This window comes from Diadema antillarum, unplaced genomic scaffold (assembly GCF_040938485.1).
Source record: "Diadema antillarum isolate AM-2024a unplaced genomic scaffold, OU_Dant_1.0 seq00000819_RagTag, whole genome shotgun sequence".
Taxonomy (NCBI): Eukaryota; Metazoa; Echinodermata; class Echinoidea; order Diadematoida; family Diadematidae; genus Diadema; species Diadema antillarum.
In genome coordinates, this window is record NW_027271696.1 from 620,266 (window position 1) to 637,372 (window position 17,107).

The following is a 17,107-nucleotide window of genomic DNA, read 5'->3' on the forward strand; positions in this document are numbered from 1 at the left end:
CCAGGTTCAATTTATAATTGTTGTGATGATACTAGTTTTCTATACAATATTTGCATCTCTATTTCATTATCCTGTTGTTGGACTTATTGCCACTAGCGTATATTATATGTGACTAACGGTCTTTAATTGCTGTAAGAAGCTTGATGAAATAGCTATATATCAACAAAATCCTGCACATTGCAATATGCAGTGATTATTTGATTTCACCATTTTGAAGCAGTGATCAAGTTGGCAACTACCACCATTAAACCACTGTAATAGTGTGCTATAATAGGTGTATGCAAATCATTATTCACCTAAAGATATTCCACAACGAAGTTAAGGTTGATTATATTGATATATACTTATATATGTGTATATATATATATATATATATATATATATATATATATATATATATATATATGTATACATATATATATATTATGTCAATCAACATTAGTGCTGCATATGTATCAGATGAATGATGAGACAAGCCATATTGTTAAGTACTGTGAAATGTGCACTGTGTGAAATCATATCACTCCCATCTAGGAATTTCCTGCAGTGCTCATAGGCAACATACACTTCTCTGATAATGATTCATTCACTGATGCACTGCCACATATACTGGCTAACACACCACACAATTCTGCCACTTAAAGTTATCATTTTTATTACATTTATTTTTTTATTCTATTTTATTTTTTTACTTGCAAATCTGTACATCTGTACTACCTTTTTTTCCAACTGATGTAATGGAATGAAATAAGCATATAAGGAATGGATAGGAAATATTTGTTTGCCATTTATCATCTTTTTGTCATTATTTAATTGTAGTAATTTTTTTGTGGTACCAAAAATGCACCGTTGACTCGGGTAAAGTAATGACCCAGAGAAGGTTATAAAAATTAATCTGCAAAGCATTTATTTTCTGAGTAAGTGATCTCAGCAGTGACAGTCTATCATCCTTTGCAAATTCTTTTTAAATTTTCTCCTTTGCATGAAGCAACACATTTCCCCTTCATCTTTATCTCCTTCACATTTTAATTTCTGCTTGATTTGATACCATTCAAATTGCTATATTCATAATCTGAATAATATAATACGCATTCTAACATTTTGCATGCTTCTTGTTCCTGTACTTTACCCCCCTCCCCAAATCCCATCCACCCCCCTTGACCCTATCCCCTTACCCCCACCCCAATGCTTCATGGCAATGCATGCTGTCATGCAGCAAGTCTTTGGTGTCCAAATGGAAAGCTGCACCTGTCGGTCCTGTGGCTAGAGATAAAAAGTAAGTCCGCTTGAGTCCTGATCTGTGCCGGGCGATAAGATAACTCTTTCTCCTCCCTGAGTGTGTGTGTGATTTGCATTATGGGCAGTTTTGGGGCATCAAACTGGCCCGCTGACCAGGTACCGGTCACTACCTGAGATGGAGTTGGGTTCTAAATCTCTTCTATCTCAAGCTCATATCCTGACTCTAAAGACGCAGTGTTGTACCTACTCACAGTTTGTTCTGCTCATTGGAATCTTATGACTGTTTCAGATGTTTCCAGTGCACTTTCTTTTCTACCCTTTATCAAGATGTTAATGTCCCCAATTCACATCAATGGAGCATTCTTCTATGAGCTTGCCTGGAGTACAGTGTTTGCCCAGGTAGCCCTTCAATGCCTCAGTTGCTTCCAGCTCATTGCTATATACGTCTGTGCACACACTGAAATTATGCATTGATGCTTTCAATTCACTGTTTATATCTTTCACCCTTTTAGATGAAATCCAAGTAAAAAAGAAGTCTTGCCCTTGTAACATGACAGGGATTTAGGTTATGCACAACCAATGAAGTCATATATTGTTATGATAAAATAATTGATTTGGTATGGTCTCTTAAATGCTTTTAAATGGTGAGGTCAGATCAGGGAGGTGGAAGGAAGATGTCCACCTCCCTGGTCAATCAGACTATTAAACCAAAGAATAGACACTAGGGTATTGTGCTAACACATTGGAAACAAAGAAGTGACTTACCTAACTTTTGTGGCTTAAAAAGAAAAGGATTGATGTCCCAGATTGTTATAAAATGAAATTTATTAGTGAGTTGTGGCCATGGGTTGTGATATTTAGAATCATATAATAGAAGAAATGGGGAAAAAAGTTGCACAATTAAAAATTTGTATGTATTCATTTCATACTGGTGTGAATGTATGAGTGTATTAAAACTGTGAAGTTTAATTTGACAGGTAAGTTGTTCCCATATATTTACAATATGTGTGCTCTCATTGAGAGGCTTGGAGAAAATGATGGACATCAACGAGATGTTCAGCTTCAACCTGAGCAAGAGTCTTTTGATTTTGGTTTCAAACTGTCTCCGTATACTTGCCGACCCATGTGCACCATGTGTGACTTCTTTCATTTTGTTCAAATAATTTATGTTGCTTGCTGTACAAATAAGGTATGTTTCGTCATACTGCATCGCATTGGCAAAAAATGCTGTGAAACACGGAAACCAAGATTTTTTTTTTCTCGAAATGTTTTCAAATCTCAAAAGTTTCATGAAGATTGTTTCAAACTCGCCACACATTCACATCCAGCTCACCTGTTCAATGTGTGTTGAAGTATGATCTGTTACGTGACGCTCAGAATATAATCGTGATGGCCACATCTCACAGAAGTTAGTGTTTTGTGTGTCATTACACACTCTCAAAAACGCTCTGCCAGTTTATTGTTCGCAAAGTGAAACATCCCTGCCTGAGAAATGAGAACAAGTCAGGTATCAGAGATGCAGTCTTCTCCAGTCACAGTTAAACTGCAGTAGACTACTGTAACTGTCTTATTTTCTCACAATTGATTTTTCACACTGAGAGGCTCTAAAAACATATTCATGGGTTCTTGAATTTGCGCTGCACAATTGCCAACCCATTCAAAATGTGCAGAGAAAATTTTGAAGATACTTTTGTGGGTTTTAGAATTCGCGCTAGCCAAAAGTAGCGCGAAATGCGCGAAAAATTAATGTACTGCTAAAATCTGTGCTTTGACAGTAAATCTATCCAAGAAGGAAGCTGCAGCAAGCTTAGATCAGACTGCAGTGATACATGATGTCTTTGTTAGAAACTGAGGTTCATATAGGATTGCGCCTTCAGCACCATGGTCTTCAGTTCCATATCTACATAATATTGTATACAATTACATATTTTGTAGTATATTGAAATGTACATTTTGCAAAGAATATGAAATACCGGTATGTTGTATTGGTTCATGTAAAGTCTCAGCCAAGTTGTATGAATTCCACTTTGTGAGAAGTAAAGACTGATTTTGTCCTAGATTAAGATATTGGGCGATGGAAACTCGGAGGTTTTTAACACGAAGAATTCCGAAGGTATTGTCAGACTTAATCAATACTTGATGGACTTGCTGCCAAACCCACAAAATTCAGCTTTTTTGCTAGAATAGAGCAGTTTTTTTCTTCTTTTAAGTACGGTAACCAATAAGATGACAACCACAAAATGATTGAGTCCAAGCAGAGATGAACATTGCCCGGTGATAGATCAGTGACGTGTCAGATCAATCGTCATCACCAGGGAGTTGATCAACACGAAAATGGAATAACAGGATTTGAAGAGTAATGTCAGAATGGAGGCCATATACCACAAGTAATGAATGGTTGTTCTACTTAAAGATGATTCACGCACTGACTTCTGAACTGCCATTTGTATAGGGCCCCCTTGCTGATGGACCTGGCCCGACTGTGTGCCGAGCACAACTTACCAGACCTCCTGGCTCGGACGCTGGATGCGATGAAGAATTTCCCCCTCAAGGTACAGTGGACATGTCTTCTGTGTTGTCTGCCGTTGGCCGTGTTTGACACACCATGTTGTATAGACAACTTCTAAGCGCAATTTGCACCCACACCGCACTGCCTTATCGCCCTCAGATCAAAGTTGATGATGGATGGAACCCCTTCAATCTGAATCCAGTCATTGCTTTGCTGATTCTGTGGGATGCTACTTCTCAAGATTTGTATGTAAAAGTGATGAAGAAGAGGTGTTGGTATCCTGGAGAGCAGAAGACTTCTTGCACAATATTCACTTTGAAAATTGATCAGATATTTAACAAATTGTAGAGTAGATGAACTGATCTTTGCGAATTGTATAAAAAAAAAAAGCTTTGTATTCTGATTGTGCATTGATTGATCAACTTAATTTGATTTATGTAGACTACTATACTAGCTAGTTCTGTATGGGGAAAGTGTTGGATCATTATCCATCGAAGCTTTCTTTTGTGGCAAGTTTTTGTCACAGAACAAAACTAAAAATGTTTAGGTTATGCTTGCCTCAGGTGTGCTAAAGCCTAAATCCTTTTTTAGTTTTCTGTAAGCCAGCTTTCTTGGTATGAACAGTATTGTTTGAAGAGACTTAAATACTTGCAGCTAAATGTTGGTTTTTCCATAAATGCCATTTGATAGAGAAGAAAAGAAGTCAACTATTTGAATGATTTCAGGACAAGGGAACATTTTTTGAGATGGAGTTCCTGCAGTGCGAACTGATGGTGAGAAACCTTCTGGACAAGCAAGAGGTCTACAGCAAGAACACGGTGGAGGTAAGGCAGCTTGAGTCATGGAAGGACCTGCCGGAGTTTTCATCTCACACTAGATATTCATATAAGCTATTGCATTGAAAACAAAAAGATCCTCCAAACAGAAGCGGTTTGAATGTTCTCTGCAAACTACTAAGTAACACTACAATTGTACCAATCAGGTCCTTTACTTCTTTTGACATCTTTGGCATTAACTAGATGCTCATCTAAAGGGTCACATTGAAGTTAGCAACCATTTTAGGGATCGATATCCAAGGGACAGAAAAAGCATTGAATGTTTGAGAAAGCTGTACCTTTACACTAAATCCAGCAAGTTCATAATTTCCTGAGATGCTGCTGTAAGAGAACTACAATGTATACCATCCTCTTATTAAGGACATATCTTTGTTGACATACAGGCATCTTGTACTACTGGGATGAAGTGGTACATTGGTGTTCATGTCTTTGACTACAAGATTTGGAAGACCTGGTATCGATAAATTGTTATCAAAGTTTCGAATATAATTGCTTCATGAAGCAGACATGTACGAATATAATGGTCGCAAAGTAGAGAAGGAACAATTATGCATTTGCAGCAGGAAATGGAAAATAAATAAGTACACAAACTGGCGATATGGATATATACCTTTCATAGTTGTTTCCTGTGTGTACCTTGCTCCTGGTGTATACCGTAGGTGCGTCTGCACGCCATAGACCGTCAGAGCGAAGCCGTCATGAACGCAGTGCGCCACGGCGACCCCAACGTGATCCAGGCAGGCTGTGTGACCCTCTGGAACCTCTGCCTGCCCCTGCTGCAGACCAACCTGAGGAGCCAGGTCCGCAAGCCCCTCACTCTGGTCGCCGAGTCTCTGGAGAACATTGACAGGTGGGTGCTGAATGTATAGACTAGCTCTGGTTCCTTGCTGAGAGATCATGTGACTACACAATCGCCTCTTTCAGACCAGAGAGTTCGTGTGTGGATATACGACATATGAATATGGCATGTTTTTTTTGTCTGATTGCTCTTACATTGATACATCGTATGGATATACGACGAACATTTGTGCCTTAATGCTCTCATATCAATAATTTCATACAAGTAGGCGGGGCTTATTTGCGGCGCTTGTTATGGGTAAGCGCGAACTATACTGATGAATGCACCACTAAGTGTAAGTGCAATGCTCAAACCACATGCAAAGTACATACTACACAAGGAGGAGACTCCATCTGTGATCCATGAGCTTCCCATCAAATGTAACAGTGATTGAGATCTGATGCTGCCGTACAATTGACATATATTATGACGTTGTGTCTGAATGCTCTCATATGAATATGAGGTATGATAGGATGCATGGATATACAATATGTCGGTGTGTCTGATGAGAGCGGCCTATAATGCCTGTTTGCATGCTATGGATTTCTGTGTGAGATTAGACAGAAAGCATGCTTACCTATTCTCTAGATATCCAGTCCATGTCATTTGTTTAAAACATTTACATCAGCATCAGTGGTGACAATGTAAAGCAATGAGGAAGGGAGGTTTGCGGGACACCATGTGCATGTAGTTCTCGAAAGGACAGTTGGTTTGCAAAAGAAGAAGCTAGAGGGAGCAAAGTAGAGGAGCAAAGCAACATAGGGAGAGTGTAAGGAAAGCACATAGTGACAGTCGAAGGGCAGCGGTGAGCTGGAAGTTGAGGTTGCACTAATGGAGATTGGAGATTAAGAGATGGGGATAGTCATAAGGATGAATAGAGTAAGGATCCAGTAAGGGGTTTGGAAATGGATGTCGGTGGGAGGATATAGATGAACCGGCAAGAAGGGAGGTGAGGGGGAAGGAGAAGGTTGGAAATATAATAAAGATAAGGGAGAGAAGTGGAAAAAAACTATGTGAAAAAAAAAGAATGTCATCATTGATGTTTTCCCCATAAATTCAAAGAACAGACAGCTAGCTTCTGAGAGTGCCAAATGTTATGATGGTTATTAGAGTTCCTTTGCTCCGCCACTCTGCAGCCTGTTGATTCTGCTGCGATGTCAGCTGCACACAGAGCTGGCCAAGTGTGAGGAGGACGTGGAGCAGATTCAGGTGGCCATGGAACACCTCAGGAAGGTGAGATCCAGGAGTAGCAAGAGCTCTGTTTTTATATGTCTGCGTGTCTGTTTGTCTGTCATTTGTATATTATTTGTGTATCTATGTCTGTAGGGCCTACCCATTTGTCTCTGTGTCTGTATCTGTGTGTGTGTCTCTGTGTGTGTCTGTTTGTCTGTCAGTTGTATATTATGTGTATCCATGTTTGTCCCCATGTGAATGTTTGTATGTGTCTGTGTTTGTGTTTGAGTGTGTGTCTGCTTGTCTGTTTGTCTGTTTGCTGGCAGTGTGTGTGTGTATACTTCCGTGTCTGTGTCTGTCTGTCTGTCTGTCTGTGTGTTTGTGTCTGTATCTCTGTCCTTCCATATGCTATCTTAGTGTGTTCATGGAAACACGAAGACATAAAAAAATGTGCATCAAATATTACTTAAAAAAAACTCTGAACATAAAAGTAAAACAAGAAAATACAAAACAATCAAATCATGCTTTTTTGTTGTTGTTGTTGTCAAAACTGAGAAAGTGGGGCCTGGTTTGGAATGAGAATTGATAATATGTCCATGCAGTGATAGACAGTTTTTATGAAGGCCAATTCATCATCAGAAACACTTTGAGTTGTCCTGCTCATATGGCTGCACTTCTTATCTGTAGCTATTGTACATGTAAGTGTCATATTTCCACTCCCAAGTATTAAAGCATTTCTTACTGGTAGTAATTTCACTGATGCTCAGATAAATTGGCATCTGCAGAATTTCATGTTACTTGAGGGTAATGAGCAACATTAGTATTATCTAAAACCATTATTGTGGTGGCTATTACTGATCCTACATCATGACTCCATCTCGTTCCTTTCTCCTTCCAAGGCCCTGAGCCTGGATGATGGGGGTCAGTACCGCGAGCGTCTGGAGACGGCCCTTCACCGGCTGGACCTCAGGGCAGAGCTCTACAAACTCCCCGAGAGACTGGAGGACCAGGCAGCTATGATCATTGAACAGGTGCGCATTGCATTGGAGGATAAAACTTGTGTTTGACAGCTTTGATCAATATGTCAGGCAGTGGTATAAAATACGACTCAGTGCAGGCGGTGCATTGGATGCAAGCTGTGAAATGAATGCAAAGGTGGTTTAAAGTTTTGGCAAACTTGACCGAAAAATTTACAAAAGGTCCTGCTATGTTTGTATTTAAAAAAAATAATAATCATTATTTCTAGTTCCATGTTATACAAGTTGAATTTTAGCAATCACATGGAATGTGTTAACAAAATAAACAGAGCAATTATGCAAAATAACTTTATGAATGTTCAAATCAGGTTTGATAATTACATAAAAAATAGTGGCAAAAATGTGCAATTGAGTTAGTCATGTATTGTGGCAATATGTGAAATGTAAAACTGGTGCTGCCATCAAATTTTGACAAATTTCTTTACTTATTTGAAAGATAAGCCGCTACTTACTTACAAGTTATCTCAAAGGAATTCTTCCTATATTACTCTGCAAGAACTGTACTTGTCATTCTGTTTATATATTCTCCATTTCAAAAGTCTGTCACTAGTCACAGTTTTGAGCATGAATTGTCCCTTTTAATCTGAGCTTTTTTTATTGAACCAAAGACCTACTCTGGCTCCTGTATTTTTTTTTTTTTTAAAGGCTCAGTTATATAGAATATGAATTTTTTTTTGTTCCATTTTTGGAAGACATCGCAGCCCATCTGCGAGCGCTTCGTGGTTGAGAAGCGCGGCCTTAAATGATGAAGACATACAATAGAATAGTATCCATGTCACTTGCTTGGTATGTCATCTTTCAGGCGAGGACCAGCTCTGACTCTGGGACTGTCCTGATGAAGCGGTCACTGCTGGTCAAGGCTGGCCAGGCCCTGTCCCCAGATGCCTTCATGCTGGTCCTGGAGAGTGAAAGGGAACCCAAAGGTTGGTGTAGAGCTTGCAGACATTCAATCTCACACTAGGACAGTGTTCAATAAAACAGGGAGATCAAGATTCATAAAGCGGGATAATGCTGTAAACTCTGTGCAACCCCTTCAAATATGGTACTGAGACAATACCACATGGTCAATTCTCTTAATTTGGTACTTTGCAAATCCTTCAACAGCATTCTCTTTCATGAGCATTTATTGTGTGAGTCTCAGAATCTTTGGAATCTGATTTGCAGATTGCCATGTAAGAGTACTTTACTAATTGTCCACATAGTTTAACATGCGTTGTTAAAATTCTTAACGTGCTGTAAAATCGATCCAGTATCTTCATGCATTGACCATGTGTCGGCAAATTAGGCTTCTCATCTGTAACGCATCAATTGAAAAGCTCTTGCCAGGAATGCTGAACGGCATGGCCTTCCTTTAATTCCTCTTACAGCCGGAGGCCGCGGGGCTGACTCCATCATTGCTCAGCTGGGGGCCAAGGCCCGGAACTACAAGAAGAGCACCAAGAAGGCCAACGGTCACATCAAGAGGATTGCCAGCGAGAATGAGAGGGAGAGGTAAGCTCCTGGGGACGCCAGTATGACTCGTATTGAAAGGCCATCACAGCAGTCAGGCTCTCCTCTTCTGCTTTGTCACATTTTTTTTTTTTTCATTAGTCCCCACCCATAGTACTTATGCTTTGTTTGCCTCTCATTAATTCTCTTAAAGGGAAATTCCATGACGATATTGTATTGCTGTGCATGAAAACAGAAAAATCAGAGAAGGAAATCAAATCAGTGAAAATTGTGACCTCTTCCTGATATATGATGATACTTGTCAAGTGTATAACATCCAAAGTTATACGATTTGAACTGAAATCAAAGTTATTGTTGAGTATCTCTGCGTCATTGTTTTCAAAGTGCTGTAAAAGTGTCTTAGACTACTCCCACATACCAGGAATGAAATATCTTTGATAACATTGATGATATCTGTCACATGTTATGATATTATCGAGTCATTTAAAAAAATTTTTGCTAAAGAGCGTTACTATTGTTATTTACCCCTGTGCTGTGATCTCTGAAGGGCTCGTCTGTGGGGCGACCTGGCCAAGACGGCCCGCAAGCAGGAGGTGTGGGACATCTGTCGCGTGGCCTCCCGCTTCTGCCTGCTGTATGACGACGATCGCTGGAACAAGCCCTCATCTCCCTCCCGACCGGAAACGAGACAAGACAAGTGAGCCCCTCTTAACCCCTTGTGTGCCTTGTGGGCCCGATTGACACAGAAAAACCCTATAGCATTGTACACACTGTCCAAATTCCCTGGCATGGAATGAGTTAAGGATTTACTCAGTGTAGTTGAGAGGAAAGAAAATATGCAAACATATTACCCCTTTCAAGTCTACTCCACTCATTGATGGCCGGTGCATCACCTGTTGATTTAAGGGGAGGAATTATGCATCTTAGCAATGAATGACTTTTTGTATGTGCCTTTCAGACCAAAAGGCCACACCGCATACTGAAAATCACAAGCTAAAAACATAACTGCCCTACGTCAGCTTGTTCTGTGTACGCAGTGATGTCAAAGCACATGTAGTGTGGTAGTGTTCCACAGCAAGTTTAGAGGTGGGTTCTATCAAGTCACAAAAAAAAACCCTTATTGATTCACTAGTTAAACAATTAGGAGGTATCCTTGGATGGTGATGGGGATAACATCTCAAGTTTTCATTGGTGTTTTGCATCTATTTCAGTAGAAGATACTTATGTAGAGACTTTGTGGTTTAGAAACGAAACTCAATGGTACACCATGCAGGTTCTCCGGTCTGGTAGAGGTGAAGGTTAACAAATTCATGTAATCAAATGACAGCCCACCACTCAATCCAGAAGATACAATTGTGTGCTTGTAGTACGTGGACTAACAAACATTAGTTCTCAATCAACTGAGGCTGAGCCATAAACCATTTTTACATCTTATATTGTCCCTGAATCCATGCAGTACTTCGTGTATTACCAGTAGAGTTCTCTCCCTAATCCTTCCAGCGCCAGCGTAGCCAGTGACCACCATCCTTCGGCCGAGACGCCCACTGGACGGAAGAAATCCAGCATGGCAATGGTCGCTGAGCCGACTATGGGACTGTCAGACAAGGATCTCGTCCGCATGCTTGCTGAAGTCCACTTCCTGAACTCTGAGGTCAGTCAGACAGAGCTCACATATTTTTGTCCTCACACTCATTGTTCTTATTTACATGCCATCTTAAATGTCACAGCATTTGTTTTTTGTTTTTTTTTTGCTGCAAGTTCTATTAAATACATGTAGTCCATGCATCTATTGGCACAGTGTTATGTGTTGAATGTGTATCTTAACCCATATCAGGCCAGACACAGGATATCCCGTAGGGGGCTCAAACCCCCACAGAGTGAGTCACATTCCAGGATATCCCATAGTTGAACAAGCAGCGATGCAGCCATTTTGTTGGAATTATGTGGAATGCTATCATCGTTGAATGAATTGAATGCCAGTGACTTATTCTCATATACAAAGACAATTTTCTCCTCTTTAAACTGATACATAACTTGCCCATATTTCATTTTTTTTTCTTTGCCAACATAGAGTACCAATATTTGTTTTGAGAGCTGTCAGTATGAATGCGCTCATGTGGAAAAGTGGCCAACCTATTTAGGTGTTTGTGTGTGCACTTGTGCTGGAGTGATGTGGGTTAAGTTGATAGCATAAGTCTAATGATAAAAGATTTGCCAAGGTTAGAATGAATGCCCGTGAATTCCTCAATCTCTCATCCAGGCCCTGATCCACCTGCTGCGTTCGGAGGGCGTGGAGATGTACAACAAGCCCATCCCACCAGTGGACAAGAGGAAGCACCCCAAGGGATACGTGGCCAAGAAGCCAGAGGAGGACCCGGACTGGCTGGACTACTGGTGAGTCATCCATCATCTTCCACCCCCCCCCCCCCCCCCCCCCCTCTTCCCCATCCCATGCAGGATGGTGGTTTGGCTCAGTCAGTATCACATCTGCCTCGCAATCCAAATGACCCGGGTTCAATTCCCAAGTCTAGCTGAGCAAGTTGTGTATAATCATACCATCCCCTCTAGTAAGAGACAAAGTACTCTGTCCCTCGGATTAGACATAAATTGGAGGTCCCATGTGTGAGAGAGTTGCGCAGCTCATACACGTAAAAGATCCCACTGCATTCATTCATCGCAAAGAGCAGGGTGCTCAACCCAGTGAAGTGATCAGTCTCACATCCAACTGGACCCTGTTGAAGACCAGCTAGTGTAGCTGAATATGACCTGTCTACAATAGCCATCTTCGAAGAAGAAAAATGAAACCAACAAAAGCAAACAAAAATCTTTTCCAGCATTCAACCTCTTCTCTTGAACTTGGCACTCGTAGGCCAAAAACTGCTCACAAAATACTAAGGATCTATTTGGCAGTGTACGGTACCAGATTTGCAGCAGAGTTGGTGTGGAGAGAGACCCCAAGAGAGGAGGAGAGTGCCTCACAGGAGTCTATCCACAGACATACTGTACAGTGTAGCATTGCTTTTTGAGATTATATAAAATTCATACATGTTTGATATGGTGACATGACATTTGCTCCTGCGACAATTGCCCCGGTCTTATTTTCTCCAAGGACTTAGGGTTATGGTAAGGGTTAGTTGTGATAGGGTTTAGGTTTAATTTGATGTAAAGATTAGGATTTTTGCGGGTAGAACTTATTTGTGTTTGGCTTTGTGTGCAAATATTTCATGAGAGCAATTGTCACAAGAGCAGCAAATGTCATGGGACCGTTAGATATAGGGAGACTAATTGACAGAGAGAGATGAAATAGAAATGATGCTGGTTGAAAGGAAATTAAGTTATGTGATGTAGGGTGTGAATTGTACTTACATTCTGCCAAGGTGTAGATAAATGTAGCACAGTGACATATGAGTAGTGTGTCAAAGAGATTTGACAATACAACAGATGTTTTACACCTTGGAGAAGTACCCGTGGCATGAGACGTCAAAGATATTGGATCAATTCAGAGTACGCTGCTGCACTTCGAGGTTTTCGGTCAGCACCAAGAAAAAAAAAGTTTCCTTTCCGACATGTATGCTTTAATAGAAAAGAAAAGAAGGCAAACAAAACACAACTATAACCTCGTAGTAGTATCTTTAGTTAATTCATGCAGGATCTCACACACTTCTCAAAAGACATGTATCAAATTAAAAAATATATTATATGTTGTTTTTTTTTCACATTTAACATCAAAGTGACTTCATCAAGGATCTGGCCGAGTCAGCCACTAGGGGTTTCCTGCGGGCCGCCGAGCTCGGGGTGACTCTGGGCGAATCCTGGATAGTGTGCAGCGCCGCGTCGTACTTGTGGAACTACACCAACCACATGATGACCGATAACAGACATCGGGAGCTCATTACTCCCTTCACCTCCCTCCTTCAGGCCCTGAAGCAGGTTGGCCATTCTAGGTAAGTAACATGGACTAACAGAGAAATGATACTCAAAAAAAAAAAAAAAAAATCATGCAGTCCAACCTTCATTATCTGGCCATCTCTTCTCCAGAATTTGCTATCATCTGGATGTGTTTATGTGTTGAAAATGAAAAAAAAAGGGTGATTTGATACTCTATAAAAGTTCCTACAAAACTCACATGATTTACCTTCAATAGTGTATCTCCAACAGAAGCCTGTTATGAATTTTTCATTAAAATATTTTAATTTCCATAAAAATGGACTGTAATTTTAAGTAGGCTAGAATAGATTACACCACTATTGCAGTGTATGCTTCCAACTTTAATAGCTACTACTCTGTCAGCAGCTACATGTCCATGAACATAAACATTGTTTCTCCCATATCCGGCCAAATCACTTATCCGGACGGGTGCCAGTCCCAACATGGCTGAATAAGAGAAGTCAGATTATGTAGTTTGTAGAATATCACTGCAGAAAATAAGGTTGATACAATGGATTGATAAATGTGCATTTTTATGCTTTTCTTCCCATAGATATTTCAGATGTGGAAAAAAAAATTATTGTTGTAAAATGTGCATAACCCACACATATGTGTTTATATTCTTTTCTGTGATGTATTGATTGAAAAAAGATAACAATAGTAAATAGGACCAAGCACTCAAAGACATTCAGCTGCTGGAGTGAGTGCTCATTCTAGATTTTTATATCCATGATTGCATTGTGATGTTGAACTTTATAGGTGAAATACTTTTATAACAGTGGTATCTATATAAGTGTGAGGAACTCGAAAATGGATTGTATATACATCAAATGATAATATGATTATTAACTCAAACTTTGTGCAACATTTTCCCTGTGTGCAGCGAGACAGTGCTGCTAGTTAACCTGTGCAATGCCTTGGCCGTGGGCCTCATCATTCCCTGGATCCCGTCGGGGGACCCTGAGCCAGAGAATCAGGCCCCTTCGGCCCCGAGGGGTAAGGGGGCCAAGGATCCGGACCCCTCCCCCAGGAAGGCCAAGTCCGTGGCTAGCCACACCAGTGGCAAGAGCAAGCTGGTCTTGACGGTGGACCCAGAGGGAGGCAATGACATCAAACAAGCCCTAGAGGTGAGTCAGATCTTCTTCTAGGGGTGCGTTTTAAGCACTCTCCGTAAGCGAAACAAACTGTACTTTACCCATGCCAGAGGAACGCTGGAACGGTCCTCAAGTGCACCATACTGAACTGAACCAAGCCAAATGTGCTCCAAAAGTGATCCAATAGCATAACAATAGTTCACGTGTGGAAAATGCGCGTAACACGCACATGCATCATAATGCAAAGAATTCATTCTCTTAGTTTGGGACATCTGTAAATGGTTTAAGCGTGTCAGGTGAATGACTCTGCTGCTACAAATGTGTGACCCCCTCAAAAAATAACTCATGAATTATGCTTTCTCTACAGATCGTGAGGGTGCTCGAATGCTCCAAATCTGGTACAGTTTGGTATGGTTCGCTTTGGTTCACTTTTGAGCGCTTGAACACACTCTGAGACTCTTAGTCTGCTACCCACCCCCCCCCCCCCTTACCTGATATGATATGACATGCCTGAACATGTCTTAGTGGTTACAGAAAATGAAATCTGAAAATGAATATGGATTTATCTAGAGCATAGTGGTGTATTGGGCACAGCTCTAGATGCTTAAATGAGAAATTCTGCATGAGTTTGAATTCCAGCTGGTGCAGATGTAATTGGAGAATGACAAATGTTTTACCCAAAATACTCCTGTTGACCCAGGGATTAATAAGGAAGGAATTCATAACTTGTCGGCATAGTTTTGGTTTCTCGTAAATATCAAGTGAAATCAGAAGTAGATAAAGAACTACTACTGTGATGGGTTATACTTTTATTCTTTGTGCTCGTGATCATCACGTTAGGCATTCTCTTGTACTCTTTTCCAATCTGTCTAGGTGTGTGACTACGCCCTGGAGGTGACCAACGGGTCCCGGCCCCTGGACCTGGTCCCCATAGCCATCCGCCACCCTCTCCTCATCACCTGGGTCAGGGTTAAACAGCTCAGCAGCAGTCAGATCCACAAGAGTCTCGGATGTGAGGACGAGGTAAGTAGACCACCGCATTTGCAGTGCCAGTGTCTCCCATCACTCGCTTTTCTTTTGGAGAATCACATCTTTTGCAGATGGAGGTGTTTTTAGTATTTTTTTGTTTGTTTTTGTTTTAATCAAAGCTAAAAATGAAAACAATGAACATCTAATGGGGGATTTACCCAACATTTAAATGTGGATTCTGTAAATGCAGAAGTATTAGTAGAGCACATCAGTAAATGTTCAAAAGTTATGATTTTTTAAAGTTTTGGTTAAGTCTATGTGCTGCATTATTGGTACTCTTGTTATCCAGAGATGACGGCACATGGATTTAACCAAAACTTAAAAACTTCCTAAACTTTTTGAACGGAATGTCCAAGTTTCTTCAAACGTCACTAATGTGTGCTACTAATACTTCTACATTCACTGCATCAACATGAATATTTAAGATTGATTTTCCCTAAACTATGTAAACAAATTGTGGCACATGATGACAGAGCTATGTCCGTTTCACCCTCAATAATTAATCAGCTATTTAAAGGCGCATAGTCCCGGTAGTGTAGAGGGCGCTGTTGATGATACTACCGATCACTGTTAGCATTGCTACGATAAAGAGGAGTCGATAGCGTAGGTCTCTATAGGAAACTTGCGCCGTACGCCCGCATACGCATTTAACTAAACCACTGGGACCATGTGCCTTTAACATTCTACAGGCACCTCAAAGAGTCTTTGTGGTCTGGCAACATCACAACCACCTTTCTTGTTATTCACTGTGTCCACAAAATACTGGTGCCCAAAACAGCATCTTACCTATCATTAAAGTTCAAGAGTAATTAATTTGGGTAATCCACAGTGTCAAGAATATTTGCATAACCAGTCGTGCAAATTCTTAATTTTCCTAGTGTGTTTGAACCAGGAATCATTGCCATGTCAAAAGTTGTTGTGTTTCTTGTTATGAAAAGGTTGGTCTTTATTACATGTAAAAAGATCCTTTTTTTTTGTTCGAAAGTTTGTGCTGTAACAAAGCTTGCATGTCAAAAGAAAAACCGTACCACCGATGCTTTTCACACATGCTTCTGCTTTGCAGAACAACATGGATGGACAGCGACCTTTGACCCGATGCATGGTTGCCCTGGAGATGCTGACGCTGAATGGGAACGGTATCATGGACTTCAAGGATGCTCCATCTCTCAATGATGTAAGGCCTAGCTGCCTGTCTCTGTTTCACTCATTGCAGTACCTAAAGAACTGGTTTTATGAAATTATTGATAATTTCACTTTCGACCAACAAGTAACATTATGGCAGAATTTCTGATATCGTATGTTGAACCTGTATTCACTAGATTATTCTTGTCACAAAGTGAAGATATTTAGGAAGTTCTTTCAATTTCTTGCAACTGATTGACAGATTGCCCTCCATGGACATAAATAAGCACTGAATTGATCGGTGTTTTAGTAGTGGCTATGACAAAAGGAAATCTTGCAATTTCATTTTCATACGGATGTCAGACTCTAGCTTCTCCTTCTTCAACTGATCGAGGATTGCTCCGAGAAAGCGTCCTTTCTGTTTTGTTGTGATGGTGACTTCGATTGACTACTGTATTCAATTCCTGATTCCCTTTCACTCTTTCGTCTGACCAGCTGAGTAACATGGTGGAGCAGTGCCAGTGGCCGGACCCGTCCGTGGAGCTGCAGGTCTGGTCCCGGCTGGCGTACCTTGCCTACAAGGCCAGGAACCACTCCCTGGTGATGCGGTGTGCCAGCAAGGCCACAGCCTTCGAGGAGGTCCCCATCAGACACAGGAAACTGGACGAGTAAGTTGGATGTGCAATCCTGTAAATTCTCTCTTCATAATATTATTCCGTCATCAATGTCCTACAATTTGATTTAAATGCATGGGGGAAGTGCATTTCCTTACTATCAGAATTGTCACATAATAAAAACAGAAAAGCACCAGTAAGTATTGTTGAAAAAGAAAGCTTAGCTCAGAGTGATTACTG

At 40.7% G+C, this 17,107-nt stretch overlaps 1 protein-coding gene across 1 annotated transcript in view; it reads left to right on the forward strand.

Annotated features, from left to right (window-relative positions):
• The window catches only part of LOC139739815 (cilia- and flagella-associated protein 46-like), a 74,154-nt gene that overhangs the window by 10,448 nt on the left and 46,599 nt on the right, over positions 1 to 17,107 (forward strand). The window contains exons 9-24 of the mRNA XM_071650409.1: positions 1,217 to 1,276; positions 3,692 to 3,791; positions 4,474 to 4,572; positions 5,244 to 5,434; positions 6,559 to 6,655; positions 7,495 to 7,626; positions 8,435 to 8,555; positions 9,000 to 9,123; positions 9,629 to 9,778; positions 10,582 to 10,732; positions 11,342 to 11,475; positions 12,813 to 13,025; positions 13,892 to 14,135; positions 14,976 to 15,125; positions 16,195 to 16,305; positions 16,749 to 16,921. Coding sequence (XP_071506510.1) covers positions 1,217 to 1,276; positions 3,692 to 3,791; positions 4,474 to 4,572; positions 5,244 to 5,434; positions 6,559 to 6,655; positions 7,495 to 7,626; positions 8,435 to 8,555; positions 9,000 to 9,123; positions 9,629 to 9,778; positions 10,582 to 10,732; positions 11,342 to 11,475; positions 12,813 to 13,025; positions 13,892 to 14,135; positions 14,976 to 15,125; positions 16,195 to 16,305; positions 16,749 to 16,921 — 2,250 coding nt within the window. The remainder of the gene's footprint in view (positions 1 to 1,216; positions 1,277 to 3,691; positions 3,792 to 4,473; positions 4,573 to 5,243; positions 5,435 to 6,558; positions 6,656 to 7,494; positions 7,627 to 8,434; positions 8,556 to 8,999; positions 9,124 to 9,628; positions 9,779 to 10,581; positions 10,733 to 11,341; positions 11,476 to 12,812; positions 13,026 to 13,891; positions 14,136 to 14,975; positions 15,126 to 16,194; positions 16,306 to 16,748; positions 16,922 to 17,107) is intronic.